The sequence below is a fragment of the Oncorhynchus kisutch genome, linkage group LG8, assembly GCF_002021735.2.
Source record: "Oncorhynchus kisutch isolate 150728-3 linkage group LG8, Okis_V2, whole genome shotgun sequence".
NCBI lineage: Eukaryota > Metazoa > Chordata > Actinopteri > Salmoniformes > Salmonidae > Oncorhynchus > Oncorhynchus kisutch.
The window spans coordinates 46,300,873-46,319,333 of record NC_034181.2 but is presented as its reverse complement, the minus strand read 5'-3'; the positions used below and the strand labels follow the sequence as shown (position 1 = coordinate 46,319,333).

The 18,461-nt window shown below is 46.7% G+C and overlaps 1 protein-coding gene across 1 annotated transcript in view; it reads right to left on the bottom strand.

Annotated features, from left to right (window-relative positions):
* The window catches only part of adgrv1 (adhesion G protein-coupled receptor V1), a 198,739-nt gene that overhangs the window by 25,673 nt on the left and 154,605 nt on the right, over positions 1–18,461 (bottom strand). Inside the window, 2 exon segments of the mRNA XM_031830438.1 lie at positions 6,836–6,993; positions 15,520–15,698. Of these exon segments, the coding sequence (XP_031686298.1) occupies positions 6,836–6,993; positions 15,520–15,698 (337 nt within the window).

Genomic DNA, 18,461 nt, shown 5'->3' with positions numbered 1-18,461 from the left:
CGCAGAATCATGCACATGCCTTGATCAAGGTGGTCTGTGTGACTGAAATGTCGCATTTTAGAATAAACGTTTAGTATACACAGGGTGTCTTTGGTTCTTCCGCACATGTTATCTAAGACGTTTCTTTATCCATCCGCTAAATGCACCACATCTTGTCCTACTGCAAGGTAACGAGCCTGACACCGACGCTGCATTTCACACCTGGCTATAGAGTAGAGTATGTCTGCAGACTCACACACACACGGCATCAAATGTGAGTGACGTCAGAGGCCGTGGCATATCTCACAGCACTTTCAGAGCTGTACCTGCGGGTCAGGGCCAGGCAGATGTGAAATAAGTGGAGGCCTGTGCTTATCTCAGCAGCAGTCCGGTCCTGGTAAAGGAGCAGAGGGAATGGTGTCCGTCACCTCCTCTCGTCTCACAATGATTACATCAGCATTCCAACAGGCTCCTCTGTTGTTGTCTCTCTCTCTCTCTCTCCCACCGTCAATAGCAGTGGTCATCAGAGGGGAGTGAGCCCACGACATGAGCCAGATAAACTGAAATCATTCTGTGAATCATTTGAGAAACAGAAACGCCGATGGACGACAGTTTTATACGCTATATGTCTTGAAAAAAAAAATGTCATTTTCAAATTTCGAATACAGCACAAGCGTTTGCAGAGTTGAAATCTGCCAGAGAAACAGTGCCAGTGAATGAGACTGAGTCTGGAAGCTAATATGAAGAGACAGGTTCAGTGATCTGTCCTGTTAGTCCCACTCGTCAATAACAGAATTTACCAAGAGGCTTGGCATCTCTACACAGTAACTCCAGTCATCCATGACACCCAACACTTCTGGTTCCCAAGGCTCTCAACCCTGATTGGCTGAAACATTTGAAACATTCAGCGGTACCTACATGCCGACCATTAAAGTAGCATTCATTTGCATGTGGCACCCAGGGGCATCATAATGCAATTCCACTGGAGAGGGCCCTTTAGTGTGCTCTCTGGCTCACTGATAAAAACCTTCTCTATCTCTACTACAGTAGCCATGTCTGCACATCACGCCTCTTTGAGCCCAAATGAGAATCAGTCTTGGCCTTCTCGCCAGCTTCTCATCCTACAACCTTGAGTTATATCAACTCCAGACAGAGAGACTTCTGAAACTAACCAGGGATGTTACTGTGACTGCTTCCCAAATGGCACCCTACTCCCTACATAGTGCATTACTTTTGACCAGAGCCCTATGTGCCCTATAGGGAATAGGGTACCATTTGAGACGTGCTCCTGTATCTGTTTGTAGTGGAGCCTGCAGCTATTTTTGTTACATCAATTCTCAATGACCAAATCCAAGCCTAGAGAATCAGCCTCATATTGAAATGAGCCAGTCATTTCCTAATAGAAGAGTCGGACCTACTGAAGAAAGTCTATAGCCTAGTACAGGGTTTCTCAAACTCAACTTCCTGACTAAATGTAAAAAAAAATATATAAAACCTTTAAAGTGTCATTTCCCCCAATTTTCAAACCCTTATTCAAGTTTTTCAAAGACCTGTTTGATGAGAATAAGCTACCCGTCCTGTTGGATGAGGATGCAGAGAGCGGTGAGAAAGTAAAGTGCCTTTTTGTCGTAAAGTGCTTCTACACCTGCATTGCTTGCTGTTTGGGGTTTTAGGCTTGGGTTTCTGTACAAGCACTTTGAGATATCAGCTGATGTAAGAAGGGCTATATGAATACGTTCGATTTGATCAGTTGTGTCCCCAGTGTTGTGCCCCTGGTCCAAAGAGCATGTGATGACTGTGGTCCTCCAGGGCGCTGTCTGAGCAGGACTGTATTTGCATGGTGTTTTTGCAAATGAAAAGGGGGCCTTTTTTTCCCACCACAGACTCAGGCGGAAACCATGGCAATATGATAACAGTTGAGTGCCATTGCTTCAAGGTGCACTGACAGGCAATTCTCTACCGCGGGGATCATCAACAAGACTCAGCCGCATGTAGATTTTTTCTTGAGCGGATGGCCTTGGGTGCCGGAACAAAATGACAAATTAAATTGTAGACTGCAAATTGACCGCAAGAAGCCCAAACACATATAATGTTTGACTAAACCATAATAATTTAAAACTTGCTTACATTTGTGTCTCTCTACTATGTATAGTAATACTTGGGAACAGATTTTTAAAAAAAAATTAAAATCACTTGGAGCTGATTTCCTGGTGTTTTTACAGTCCAACAATAAAAAATGTTTTGCTCAGAAAAGTTTTGGGGGGGGGGGGGGGGGGGGGGTCAAATAAAACCACCCGCGGGCCAAATTAAATTGGGGAACCCTGTTCTATTGGGCTGCGATGTAAACAACACAAACAACACTGAGGCGAACTAGGAGGAGCCTCTTCACACTCTTCTACACTTTATTGTAAAAATACCGTTGGCTACACGTTACTCAAATGTTACTCACGTACTTGCTACGTCTCGACTGCTACTTCCGGACACTCAAACGACAGTTGCCCATCTTGAAGCAGGGCCGTGTTTACAGAGTTGTCTCATTGACCCAACACTCCAACAGCATAAATCGTAATAGCAGAGCAGTGTTTTTTTGAAACAGCTGAAATGTATAGACATTTTCCAAATACTTGAGACTTGTTTCATTGAGTTTTTACCTGATATTGCATTAACAGCCGGTAACATTCTGCAATTGTTGCGGTAGCTACTAGCTGTACTGAGCCACGTAAAACTATGGAAGCCCATCTCCAATACCAAAAACATGTCAAATATAGGTCATACAAATAGGACATGTTTTGTTTCACTTGTAACATTGTGTGGTGATTTCAGATGTGGCACCACAGGTCCCAGAGTGATGGGGGGTGGAAAATTGTTCCCTGGGGCCCAAAGTTTTTCCTGATCTGGAAGTAAGCTAACCTAACCAGCTCCAGACCTTAGTTGTAGCAAATGACACATTAATAAACTAGCTGTGAACATTTTTTTATATGGGCTATGATGGGACCAGAAAATGTTTCTAATCAGATCATATGTAAAGAAAATATATATACACTACAGGTCAAACATTTTGAACACCTACTCATTCAACAGTTTTTCTTTATTTTTTACTATTTTCTACATTGTAGAATAATAGTGAAGACATCAAAACTGTGAAATAACACATATGGAATCATGTAGTAACCAAAAAAGTGTTAAACAAACCAAAATATACTTTAGATTTGAGATTCTTCAAATAGGCACCCTTTGCCTTGATGACAGCTTGGCACACTGTTGGCATTCTCTAAACCAGCTTCACCTGGAATGCTTTTCCAACAGTCTCGAAGGAGTTCCCACATTTGCTGAGCACTTCTTGGCTGCTTTTCCTTTACGCTGCGGTCCGACTCATCCCAAACCATCTCAATTGGGTTGAGGTCGGGGGATTGTGGAGGCCAGGTCATCTGATGCAGCACTTCATCACTCTCCTTCTTGGTCAAATAGCCCTTACACAACCTGGAGGTGTGTTGGGTCATTGTCCTGTTGAAAAACAAATTATAATCCCACTTAGCCCAAACCAGATGGGATGGCGTATCGCTGTAGAATGCTGTGGTAGCCATGCTGGTTAAGTGTGACTTGAATTCTACATAAATCACAGACAGTGTCACCATCAAAGCTGTTGGTTTGGTTGAAACCAAAAATCTCCAATTTGGACTCCAGACCAAAGGACAAATTTCCTCTGGTCTAATGTCCATTCCTCATGTTTCTTGGCCCAAGCAAGTCTCTTCTTCTTATTGGTGTCCTTTAGTATTTGTTTATTTGCCGCAATTCGACCATGAAGGCCTGATTCGCAGTCTCCTCTTAACAGTTGATGTTGAGATGCATTTATTTGGGCTGCAATTTCTGAGGCAGCACAGGTAACTCTGGGTCTTCCATTCCTGTGACGGTCCTCATTGGAGGCAGTTTCATCATAGCGCTTGATGGTTTTTGCGACTGCGCTTGAAGAAACGTTAAAAGTTCTTGAAATTATCCATATTGACTGACCTTCATGTCTTAAAGTAATGACGGACTTTCGTTTCTCTTTGCTTATTTGAGCTGGTCTTGCCATTATATGGACTTGATCTTTTACCAAATAGGACTATGTTCTGTATACCACCCCTACCATGTCACAACACAACTGATTGGCTCAAACGCATTAAGAAGGAAAGAAATTCAACAAATGAACTTTCAAGAAGGCACACCTGTTAATTGAAATGCATTCCAGGTGACTGCCTCATGAAGCTGGTTGAGAGAATGCCAAGAGTGTGCAAAGCTGCCATCGAGGCAAAGGGTGGCTATTTGAAGAATCTGAAATATAATATATTTTTGGAATTGTTTAACACTATTTTGGTTACTACATGATCACATACAGTGCCTTGCGAAAGTATTCGGCCCCCTTGAACTTTGCGACCTTTTGCCACATTTCAGGCTTCAAACATAAAGATATAAAACTGTATTTTTTTGTGAAGAATCAACAACAAGTGGGACACAATCATGAAGTGGAACGACATTTATTGGATATTTCAAACTTTTTTAACAAATCAAAAACTGAAAAATTGGGCGTGCAAAATTATTCAGCCCCCTTAAGTTAATACTTTGTAGCGCCACCTTTTGCTGCGATTACAGCTGTAAGTCGCTTGGGGTATGTCTCTATCAGTTTTTCACATCGAGAGACTGACATTTTTTCCCATTCCTCCTTGCAAAACAGCTCGAGCTCAGTGAGGTTGGATGGAGAGCATTTGTGAACAGCAGTTTTCAGTTCTTTCCACAGATTCTCGATTGGATTCAGGTCTGGACTTTGACTTGGCCATTCTAACACCTGGATATGTTTATTTTTGAACCTGGGCTCTAAGGCTGAGGAACAGACGCCGGCAGTGTCAGAGGCATGCCGAGTCAGCCACTACAGCACGACGTGACTGTGTGTGAGCCGGTGTGTGTTTGTTAGGGCCGGTGGCTCTGCCTTCTCTACAGCGGACACACAAACACACTCCAGTGGAGGGGTAGAGAGGCGCGCATGGCTGCCTTAATCGACGTCTACGTCATCGGCGCCCGGGGGAGCAGTTTTTGTGGGGGTTAACTGCCTTGCTCAAGGGCAGAACGGCAGATTTGTCCACCTTGCCGGCTTGGGGATTCGAACCAGCAACCTTTCGGTTACTGTCCGAATGCGCTTAACCATTAGGTAGCTAATGTGTTCACCCGCATCCACCTGCAGTTGCTAATAACCCATCCGCAGCCGCCCGACTATATGAGATAAAGTGAAGATTTGAGGCCTGCACCAGACCCCATAGAAAATGTGTTTCAGGCTAATGTCAGAGACAGACAAACTATGTTTTGACAAAGGGTACAGGATTTTTTTTGTTTCAGCTTATAATTTCCAACATTTTAGTAAACTACATGTTAGTCAACTTGTCTATAACTAGATACATGCAGTTTCTCTTATATGTTGCCCCAGAGGACTAAATAAACCCTTGCTCACCAGGATAATGTCATAAATGACAGGATGAATGCTTCAATCTAGCTGACATTGTTAAAGTTCCCTCTGTCATCTCTGCATCTATCGCAGAGCAAAGACATTTAGGGACCAGGGATATGAGTAAACCCCCGCATCACTAACACACACAATGTGGCACAGACCACACACAGTGTTGTGGGGAGGCTATGAGCAGCTTTGCCAACCAAAGGACTCGCACTAATTCCAGCTTTGCTTTGTCATTGGAGGGAGCGACCAAAACACGGATACTTAGCAACAATGGAGAGGGATTTGATTCACGATACCGACGGACCAGAACAAAAGCCAGGGATAATGTGTGTGTGTGTGTGTGTACAGAATATCCTCTGTTTGCAAGGAACTGTGTCTCCACCCACTCTGCATAAATCCAAGTGAGTAGCATACGTATGTGTATGTGTTTTGTACTGACGTGCACAATGCACACGTGTTTTGTACTGACGTGCACAATGCACACGTGTTTTGTACTGACGTGCACAATGCACACATGTGTTTTGTACTGACGTGCACAATGCACACATGTGTTTTGTACTGACGTGCACAATGCACACATGCGTTTTGTACTGACGTGCACAATGCACACATGCGTTTTGTACTGACGTGCACAATGCACACATGCGTTTTGTACTGACGTGCACAATGCACACATGCGTTTTGTACTGACGTGCACAATGCACACATGTGTTTTGTACTGACGTGCACAATGCACACATGCGTTTTGTACTGACGTGCACAATGCACACATGCGTTTTGTACTGACGTGCACAATGCACACATGTGTTTTGCTCTGCAGTGAATGTTGCATAAAGCTTTAATCAAGGCTGCCCTACGGCGCCTGATCAGACGCGTGTTCGCTTTGTACGCCATATGAGCGTGCGCGTGTCGGGGTAGTTTTTGCAGGCCATTGTGAAAAATAGTCCAACAGCCTGGGTTGGGGATTAGATGTGTGTTGTAACAAGCAATCTCCACAGGCTTTTCAGGGAACCTACCACAGAGTGTTGGAACACGGACATCCTGCCCACCATCTGTGGATGGGCCAGCCATGGGGGCTGCGGTGGGGGTTGCTAGGGGTTGTTGGAGATGGGTGAGACGGGAAAATAAAGGTATCTCTGTGGAGGATGTATTCGCTATAGAGCTGGTTTTCAGACTTGGTCTGGTTGCTCGAGACATGGAGGTGGCTAGATGCTCCAACCCATGCCATAAGTCTCATAGTGGGCAGACTGTGTGTGAATTCACGTTTGTATTCTTGCATGCATGTCTGTGTGTGTGTGTGTGTGTGTGTGTGTGTGTGTGTGTGTGTGTGTGTGTGTGTGTGTGTGTGTGTGTGTGTGGGGGGGGGTAATATACCTGAGCTGTTGGTGCGTCCGCGGTACACATCATCGTAGGCCTTCCACTGCTGTGTGACCTGGTAGGCATGGATGAAAACCACTAGTACCCCGACCAGGCAGATGAGAGGCACCAGGGCTGCTGTACACAGAGCAGCATAGATATTAGGAATGAAACACCTGCAGACAGAGACAGAGAGACAGAGAGAGACAGAGAGACAGAGAGACAGAGAGAGACAGAGAGACAGAGAGAGACAGAGAGACAGAGAGAGAGAGAGACAGAGAGAGAGAGAGACAGAGAGACAGAGAGACAGAAAGAAAGAAAGAAAGAAGGGGAGAAAGGGAGGGAGAGAAAGGGAGGGAGAGAGAGAGAGAGAGAGAGAGAGAGAAGATGGGTGTTATTACACAAAACTTGCAGTAAACAGCCAAGGAGAGGAGTAAAATGAAGCCTTGGCTATGTTCCTTTATTGAGCTGTATTAGTTAAAGACATTCTTGCTTCAACATCCATAAGCAGGGTCTAGGGCCTGATACCTCTGATCCTTCATAAGACTCTCAGCCTTCCCAGTGAAGAACAAGCTACAAAGACATTTCCTTTATGCACAAACATCTACTTCAACCTCCCTCTCACAACTTAAAGTATTAAAATAGTTTTCTATTTAAGGCTTTCGGGGTTTAAGGTTTATCGTCGATACATCTGCAGTTTTGGCCAAGTCTTCGGAGGGCGCAAGGAGGAGAGGGCTGCTGTCGTCTACGAGCTCTGCTGTTGGTCAGGGGAGCGAGCATTATCCTGCAGGGATCAAATCCACCACTATCCCTGACCACTTCAAATAAAACATTTAAAAATCGAACAGTCCTCTTCTAATCTCTGGTGAAATACTGATCCTGGATTCTGTGTCATATTTGATCTCGGTATAGCTTTGTAATCCATCATTATTGTAAGGTCACACTCAGTGTTGTTGTGTCCTTGCGGCAGCACATTCCAGCACATGGTTGGGGAGGGCAAAATATTCAGCACCACAGTGGGCCAATTGGCACAGTCAGACATGGCTCCCAACTCAGTCTCACACAACAAACACACTCCCCAGGGAGTGCAGCAAGAGACACTGTGTTCTTTCTGAAGGGGTATCCCTGCTCTGACGGCCCTCACGCCACCCTCCCAGTGGTAAGCATAGCTATGGTGTCCACGAGGCCCAACTGTTCCTCCATGCCCAGACACAGTCACACCCCCAATGGTCCCTTAATGACCACTGACACCTGTCATGGATCTCGATATAGAGCCGGGAACAATATTCATTTATAGGACTGCTTTATGTCGGTCGGTCTGTGTCTGTCCGTCTGCTAGTCGGTCTGTCCGTCAGTCTGCTTTTCTGTCTGTCTCTCTCTCACTCACTCACTCTCACTCTGTTCTATCTCTGCCACCCCCACCCCCCCTACTCTCTCTCCCTCCCTCTGCCGCCCCTCCTCTCTTCCCCTTTCTCACTCCCCCTCCTTCCACGTAATCTATTCCGAGGAATTCACTCCCATCATCTGTCCAGTCCCTGTGTTCTAGTCGTGTCGTTTAGAAAGGTAGGGAGCCTGTGTTTGGCTCTGGGAAAAACAACCCCGACACCTTGTTATGGCGAGAGGTTTATCTCAATGAGCACGCCAACGGTGCCATCTCACAGAACTGCGCTAATATGGAACAACGGACACAAATACAGCCCTACCTTACTTCACCAAGGTAAATCATTGGCTATGGTGAACATAATAGAATGTAAGGTACGTCAAGTAATAGTAATACACTATTTCATGGTGTTCTTCCTGCGGGAGAACGTGTTAACCAGACACATTGCTGTTGTTGGTCACGTGGTGTCTTGTGTGCCCTTGTGGGAGGGAATGTTCATGGAGCTCCTGTGTTGCATCCTAATAATCTCTCCTTTGTCTCAAAGTGTGCACTTGTTCACCTCCCTTCATTTGTGGAAAGTAGTAGAACGAGTGCCCAGTTCCTGGGAGAGGAGAGATTGTTGGGACGCACCCGGTGCAGAAAATGTTCAATGCTAGAAATGAACTTTGAACAAATATGTAGTTAGAGGTGTGCTGATGTTTTGTGTGGGAATTTGCTGTTATTGCACATCAAAAGCAGGACATTGATCCAGCCCACAACATCGGACCAGGATTTTGGGAAACAATCTTAAAAGGTTCAATGCAGCCATTTTTATCTTCATTTGAAATCATTTCTGGGTAACAATTAAGTACCTTTCTGTGAATGTTTTCAATTCAAATGGTCAAAAAGAAACAAAAATAGCTTCTTAGTAAAGTGCAATTTCTCAAACAATTTTTGCTAGGATGTCTGGGAGTGGTCTAAGAGTGGGGAGGGGGAAACTGAAAACCAGCTCTTATTGGCAGAGAGGTTTGGGAACTCTTTCTTATTGATCTATTGATCTATATCTATGGCCAAAACCCCAACAAGCAAAAATTTCAGGTCGGTCTTTTCAAACAGCTCCCACACTAAAAGGGCATTATCGTCATTTTCACAAATTCACAGTATTATTCCAACCTCATAGAGTGGAAATATATATATATATATATATATGCAGCGGCCCTTTAATGTAACTTGCAGCAACTATTACATGCTTGACCTTAACGTTATCATCTAATCATAGTGATACCAATTTTCTGACTGCCTATGCACAACATGCAGAGTGATAACATGTTGTCCACTTGAGTGGCGTAATCATGAGTAAACAGTCTTTCACTGTAATAAAATCAAAGTATTGTGTTAAGAACTTTAATCAAAATCTCCAATATTTTTCCGTTTGCACAGCTGTAACATAAACCATACTTAAAAATATTTAAAAAACGCTCCCACTGCCTCTCTGGTTGTCAGAATGTGAAACCTGGCAAATAATCTCACCCTTGTCAATGGGCCAGGCACGCCCAGGATAACATTGAAAAAAGGAGAGATGAAGAGGCGGAGGAAAGGAAAGGTTCAGCCAGGGTGAAGAATGGCATGAATTCCACAGACGGCCAGGAAGCAGGACTGGAGCAGAGGAGGAATGAACCAATGAGCCAGGAGAGAGCAAATACGGACAAAGGGCCGAGATACAACACAGCAGAGACGAGAGAGGAGAGATACAACACAGCAGAGACGAGAGAATAGAGATACAACAGCATCGCACAGAACTACATGCAGGGCTGTAAAGATAGGCTGCAGGCTACACATGAGACACATGGTCTTTGATTTATTAGGATCCCCCTCCCCCATTAGCCGACGCCAATGTACTCTTACAAAGGCCTAACTGTGTCAAGAATTCTTATCTGCAGAGCGGTGTGAGACTGCAGCACCAAATATTCAATCCGGAGTTATTTTCAAATGGCCAACACCTTCCTCACACGTACACACAAATGTATGCATAGACCCACCTGGCTCCTTATCAATTCAATGTGGAGTTAATCCCTCAGAAGTACACCCTTTTCAGTCAAATGCATTCAGTTGACTAGGTATCCCCCTTTCCCTTTCTTCCTACCCTCAATCATTACTGATGCACACTTCCCCCCTTCACTGCTCTTAGACACTCCACACTTCACCCCCTGCACTGCTCTTACACAATCCACACTTCACCCCCTGTACTGCTCTTAGACAATCCACACTTTATTAATTTTTTTATTTTATTTATCCGTTATATTACCAGGTAAGTTGACTGAGAACATGTTCTCATTTGCAGCAACGACCTGGGGAATAGTTACAGGGGAGAGGAGGGGGATTAATGAGACAATTGTAAACTGGGGATTATTAGGTGACCATGATGGTTTGAGGGCCAGATTGGGAATTTAGCCAGGACACAGGGGTTAACACCCCTACTCTCACGATAAGTGCCATGGGATCTTTAATGACCTCAGAGAGTCAGGACACCCGTTTAACGTCCCATCCGAAAGACGGCACCCTACACAGGGCAGTGTCCCCAATCACTGCCCTGGGGCATTGGGATATTTTTTAGACCAGAGGAAAGAGTGCCTCCTACTGGCCCTCCAACACCACTTCCGGCAGCATCTGGTCTCCCATCCAGGAACTGACAAGGACCAACCCTGCTTAGCTTCAGAAGCAAGCCAGCAGTGGTATGCAGGGTGGTATGCCCCCTGTACTGCTCTTACACAATCCACACTTCACCCCCTGTACTGCTCTTAGACAATCCACACCTCACCCCCTGCACTGCTCTTAGACAATCCACACCTCACCCCCTGCACTGCTCTTAGACAATCCACACTTCACACCCTGCACTGCTCTTAGACAATCCACACTTCACCCCCTGCACTGCTCTTAGACCCTCCACACTTCACCCCCTGCACTGCTCTTACACACTTCACCCCCTGAACTGCTCTTACACAATCCACACTTCACCCCCCTGAACTGCTCTTACACAATCCACACTTCACCCCCTTAACTGCTCTTAGACCCTCCACACTTCACCCCTGCACTGCTCTTACACAATCCACACTTCACCCCCTGAACTGCTCTTACACAATCCACACTTCACCCCCTGCACTGCTCTTAGACCCTCCACACTTCACCCCCTGCACTGCTCTTAGACAATCCACACTTCACCCCCTGAACTGCTCTTAGACCCTCCACACTTCACCCCCTGCACTGCTCTTAGACCCTCCACACTTCACCCCCTGCACTGCTCTTACACAATCCACACTTCACCCCTTGAACTGCTCTTACATGGTCCACACTTCACCGCCCTGAACTGCTCTTAGACCCTCCACACTTCGCCCCCTGCACTGCTCTTACACAATCCACACTTCACCCCCTGAACTGCTCTTACATAATCCACACTTCACCCCCTGAACTGCTCTTACACAATCCACACTTCACCCCCTGCACTGCTCTTAGACCCTCCACACTTCACCCCCTGCACTGCTCTTACACAATCCACACTTCACCCCTGCACTGCTCTTACACAATCCACACTTCACCCCCTGCACTGCTCTTAGACAATCCACACTTCGCCCCCTGCACTGCTCTTACACAATCCACACTTCACCCCCTGCACTGCTCTTAGACAATCCACACTTCGCCCCCTGAACTGCTCTTACACAATCCACACTTCACCTCCTGAACTGCTCTTACACAATCCACACTTCACCCCTGCACTGCTCTTACACAATCCACACTTCACCCCCTGCACTGCTCTTACACAATCCACACTTCACCCCCTGCACTGCTCTTACACAATCCACACTTCACCCCCTGCACTGCTCTTAGACCCTCCACACTTCACCCCCTGCACTGCTCTTACGCAATCCACACTTCACCCCTGCACTGCTCTTAGACCCTCCACACTTAACCCCCTGGACTGCTCTTAGACAATCCACACGTCACCCCTGCACTGCTCTTACACAATCCACACTTCACCCCCTGCACTGCTCTTAGACAATCCACACTTCACCCCTGCACTGCTCGGACACAATCCACACTTCACCCCCTGCACTGCTCTTACACAATCCACACTTCACCCCTGCACTGCTCTTACACAATCCACACTTCACCCCCTGCACTGCTCTTAGACAATCCACACTTCACCCCATGCACTGCTCTTACACAATCCACACTTCACCCCCTGCACTGCTCTTACACAATCCACACTTCACCCCCTGCACTGCTCTTAGACCCTCCACACTTCACCCCCTGCACTGCTCTTACACAATCCACACTTCACCCCTGCACTGCTCTTACACAATCCACACTTCACCCCCTGCACTGCTCTTAGACAATCCACACTTCGCCCCCTGCACTGCTCTTACACAATCCACACTTCACCCCCTGCACTGCTCGTAGACAATCCACACTTCGCCCCCTGAACTGCTCTTACACAATCCACACTTCACCTCCTGAACTGCTCTTACACAATCCACACTTCACCCCTGCACTGCTCTTACACAATCCACACTTCACCCCCTGCACTGCTCTTACACAATCCACACTTCACCCCCTGCACTGCTCTTACACAATCCACACTTCACCCCCTGCACTGCTCTTAGACCCTCCACACTTCACCCCCTGCACTGCTCTTACGCAATCCACACTTCACCCCTGCACTGCTCTTAGACAATCCACACTTCACCCCTGCACTGCTCGTACACAATCCACACTTCACCCCTGCACTGCTCTTACACAATCCACACTTCACCCCTGCACTGCTCTTACACAATCCACACTTCACCCCCTGCACTGCTCTTAGACAATCCACACTTCGCCCCTGCACTGCTCTTACACAATCCACACTTCACCCCCTGCACTGCTCGTAGACAATCCACACTTCGCCCCCTGAACTGCTCTTACACAATCCACACTTCACCTCCTGAACTGCTCTTACACAATCCACACTTCACCCCTGCACTGCTCTTACACAATCCACACTTCACCCCCTGCACTGCTCTTACACAATCCACACTTCACCCCCTGCACTGCTCTTACACAATCCACACTTCACCCCCTGCACTGCTCTTAGACCCTCCACACTTCACCCCCTGCACTGCTCTTACGCAATCCACACTTCACCCCTGCACTGCTCTTAGACAATCCACACTTCACCCCTGCACTGCTCGTACACAATCCACACTTCACCCCTGCACTGCTCGTACACAATCCACACTTCACCCCCTGCACTGCTCTTACACAATCCACACTTCACCCCTGCACTGCTCTTACACAATCCACACTTCACCCCCTGCACTGCTCTTAGACAATCCACACTTCACCCCCTGCACTGCTCTTACACAATCCACACTTCACCCCTGCACTGCTCTTACACAATCCACACTTCACCCCCTGCACTGCTCTTAGACCCTCCACACTTCACCCCCTGCACTGCTCTTACACAATCCACACTTCACCCCCTGCACTGCTCTTACACAATCCACATTTCACCCCCTGCACTGCTCTTACACAATACACATTTCAACCCCTGTACTGCTCTTACACAATCCACACTTCACCATCTGGTCAAAGCACTTATTCTCTTCCTCCCTCTATTTACCTCTCTGAATATTCCATCAATATAATGTATGTTATATAATAATACACACAAAGTTCTATATTATTATTATATTTATATTATTTCCCCTTTTTAACATCTTGCATTCCAATGCTTCCCAAAAGGTTCTCCTTCTCTCTCATTCCTTCCTCCTCATCCTCTGTTGACTCAGGGTCAATGTTCTACCCTCCTTGCCAAACAGAGGGTAACACCCACCACCACCACCCCCGCCACTCAACCCCACCATCGGACCACAGCCCAGCAGACCAATAGAAGACAAGGAGGGCAGTGAGAGAGGGCAGACTCAGACCTACCCACAATCCCACAATGCCCGCCTGCCTCTCGAGTGACAGACAGACAGACAAACAGACAGACCCAGACTGTTTGCTGTGGGATTACCGTTCAAGCCTCTGGTCAGTCAAGAGGCATTCTAATGCCACCACTCCAGCTTGAGACAACAGAGCTTTGGCCAATAATTAGCTCTGTCGCATGAAAGAAGAGCCCCCCCCCCCCCCGGAGAGCAAACATCTATCCAACAAAGCGAGTAGTCATGTGGCTGTGTTGCCTGGCTTAACGTGAGAGGAGAGAAGGTCTTGAAATGTCAAGTCTCACATATCTGTTATGAGAGCTCACGCATTCACCGAGATGACGTTTGAATTGAACACAGGAAATACGCTTGGTCTTGGCGCATTGAGACACTCCCATTTGACCTATTTATTGTGCGATGGGAGCTGATGAGACTGGAGCGTAAACACCGTGTAAACATAATGCATCACCTATGTGTGTGAGAGAGGGAAACAACCCTCTACTGACGCCGGCGTTGTGGGTGAACCCAAATGTCCACCCGAACAGAGAGGAACCCAGCTAGCTGAGGTCCTGTGTTGACCGTGTTGATGGGTGACTCTTCAGTCCCTGATGGGGATAGGGGCCACCACCCAGAAGCCTAAATAGACTTCTGTCTACCACACTAAAGAGACACACCTACCCATGACCACAGGCTCATTTTAAATCGCAAGAAACTTCACTTCATGCTAGGACACGCACACGTAAGTCTGTGTAAGGACCTGTGTGTGCAGTTTGAGAGGATGACCTCACCAGCACAGCTCCTGGAGGTGTATAAATAGCTCTGTGTGGGTTATTTAAAGGCTTACCTCTCCACCTCGGAAACTAGCGGAGGGACAGCCTCCCTCCACCTCCAATGTAAAGAGAGAATCGTTCATTTTATGATCCATTCAGTAGATCCACCTCTGAACCTGCTGACGACACTAGCTTGTTCTGACCATAGACCTGGGTGTTGACCATAGCCTTAAAAGTAAGTTGGACACACCTGGACTGGACCGTGGACCATGTCCACAAAGTACAGCGTCTGCAACTCATGTAGTCACAACTGGGCACGCATTGGTGTATAAAAGATGTGCTAGTCACACATCCCTCATCCGACTATGAATAAGTGGGTGTGCTTGTGTGTGTGTGTGTGTGTGTGTGTGTGTGTGTTTGTTTGTGTTATCTACTTTACATCAGGCACTGGGTTAAGCTCTTTGTACGAATGCGTAAGCATATTTGTGTTTGTGTTGTACAAAGTAAGTCTGTGAGTATTTCCCTACTCACTCTCACCAAGTGTGTTTGCTCTGGTGTGTGTGTGTACTCCTTTGTGCTCCTGTACTTGATGTGTGTGTTTCCTTCACTCACACATCCCCGTGCACCAGGCCGTAAACACTGTGTATGGTCCAGCCGAAGCCCCCCAGCAGCACGATGACCAGGATGATAATGACCAGAGCAGGAAGTCCCCAGCCCAGCAGTAAGTAGACCAGGTAACGCCGCTCCGTGTGCTCGTCGTTCATCACCAACACCTGCCAAAAGTTCACTGCCTGGGAGAGTGGAGGGAAGGGGAGGTGGAGGGGAAGGGAAGGGAAAAGAAGAGGGGAAGGGAAGGGAGGGAAGAAAGGGAGGAGTGGGAAAGAGGAGAGGGGGGGGGCAGGGGAGATGGAGAGGGTGATGAGAGGAAGAGGAGTAGGGGGGGGGGGGGGGTTGGGAGAAGTGGAGTGGGGAGGAGGAGAGGGGATTCGAGGAGGATAGAGAGCAAAGAGCAAAAGGGGGTTAGTGAGGGGTTATCAGCCAGTAGGGAGGAAGAAACTCCAGCCGAAGAGCCAAAGGATTGTTCAGGAACCACATGGCTCACTACTGTTTGCTTTGTAATCTAGCGGAGTAGCAGGCTTGGATTATCTCCCTCGGTATTAGATGCTGTACACATTGTCCTAGAGAGGCTAACACTAAATACACTCCATAACTCTAGATTGTGATAATACCCGTAAAAGGCCTATCCACAGCCAGGTCCTCATCTTTTTCTGTACAAGAAAGGATCACATAATAATAGGAGAACAGAACATTGCACATTTGATTCCATTACATTCACGAGCTGAAAAGTTATCGGTGAATGGGTGGGTGCGGGGTCAAATGCCAGTCACACAAAACCCATATCACCTTCCATGATCAGTCTCCTCCTCTGAGTGTTGCATCAACAGCAGCGGAGAGAGAGTAAGGGAGAAAGAGCACGAGAGAGCGGGAGAGAGAGAGAAACGGTTGTGTAATGCATCATATTGGACTGCTAATGGAGTGACACTTTGATTGGAGCTCCATGTACTTCCTCAACTGGGCTGACCAACCAGTGCTCCCGCACAGTGGCTACCCGGGCTAAGAATCAATAGTCAGGATAACTTGTTCTGAAACATTAAATGGATAAACATGCAAAACATTTGTGCTGTTAACCGTTTACCCAACTGCATATCAAAACACTGTCAACCTCACAATACTCAACAACTTCAGAAGTCTGTTTCTCTTCTCTGAACAGATGAACTATGTTAGTGACACACTGCATTGTGTCCCGCCACCCACCCACCAACCCCTCTTTTACGCTACTGCTACTCTCTGTTCATCATATATGCATAGTCACATTAACCATATCTACATGTACATACTACCTCAATCAGCCTGACTAACCGGTGCCTGTATGTAGCCTCGCTACTTTTATAGCCTCGCTACTGTATATAGCCTGTCTTTTTACTGTTGTTTTATTTCTTTACTTACCTATTGTTCACCTAATACCTTTTTTGCACTATTGGTTAGAGCCTGTAGGTAAGCATTTCACCTGTTGTATTCGCTGCACGTGACGAATAAACTTTGATTTGATTTGATCAGTGATAGCTGGGGGTGTGAATAAACAAATTAGGAGTCGGGTTTGTGTTGTTTCCTTCAGCACGACCACTGGCTCCGGATAGGCCGGAGAGGCTTTGGCAAGTATTGGCTTGCCGTTACATAATGTTGTGGAGCCCTATGGTAAGACAGTCCTAGCCGGGCCTCTGTATCCAAGATGCTCACCGTAAGGGCTCGTAGACTGGCTGACTCAATTAGGCACTGTTATGTTTTGGCTCTGGGCCAGCCTGTATTCCCCCATTGCACCGCTCAACTGGGCCATTGCAGTCCAAAATGTAATTTTCCTGTATTTTATATATATTTCCACACTATGAGATTGGAGTAGTATTGTGACATTTAAAAAATGATGATAATCCCCTTTTAGTGTAAGCTGTTTGAAAAGACCGCCTGAAATTTCAGCTTGTTTTTGGTAGGATGACGTTTTGGTCTGCCTGGTGACATCAGGTGGTAAATTAGTTAATAGACCAATAAGAAAGAGAGTTCCAAACCTCTCTGCAAATAAGAGTTTGTTTTCAGTTTTCCGCCACCCTACTCCCAGAATGTCCTAGCAAAATTCTTGCTTGAGAAATTGCTTTTGCTAAGAAGCTATTTTTGTTTCTTGTAGACCATTTTAAGTAAGGTACTTAGTTGTTACCCAGAGATGATTTGGTATTGAGATTTTAAAAATGGCTGCATTGAACCTTTAATGCTGATTTAGTGCAATATGGATGGTCTGTGAAAGCCTCCTGGCTGGCGTCCGCGCATACGCCACTTAGCAAAAAGCTGATACCTGACGACTCAAGGAGAGGGAAGGTAGTGGGTGGATTCCCCATCCGATCAATATTATGGAGTATCGGGAAGAGAGTAGGGACATCGATGAAGCCAGGGGTGTCAGCGATATTCTCATGAGCTACTACCGCAGAAAAGAGAGAAGTGAAACCAAGAAGACGCATCAGACATCACATCTTGGTGGTTTTAAAGGGGAAGAGATGAAAAAAAAGACATGACAGAGAGAGAGAGATAGATGGAGAGACAGAGAGAGAGAGAGAGAGAGAGATGGAGAGACAGAGAGAGAGAGAGAGAGAGATGGAGAGGCAGAGAGAGAGAGAGAGAGAGAGAGATGGAGAGACAGAGAGAGAGAGAGAGAGAGAGATGGAGAGACAGAGAGAGAGAGAGAGAGAGAGAGAGAGTAGATGGAGAGACAGACGGGGAGAGAGAGAGAAAGAGAGATGGAGAGACCGACGGAGAGAGAGAGAGAGATGGAGAGACAGACGGAGAGAGAGAGAGAGAGAATGTAGAGACAGACGGAGAAGAGAGAGGCGAGATGAGAGAAAGACGGAGAGAGAGAGAGAGATGGACAGAGACGGAGAGAGAGAGAGAGAGATGGAGAGACAGACGGAGAGAGAGAGAGAGAGAGAGATGGAGAGACAGACGGAGAGAGA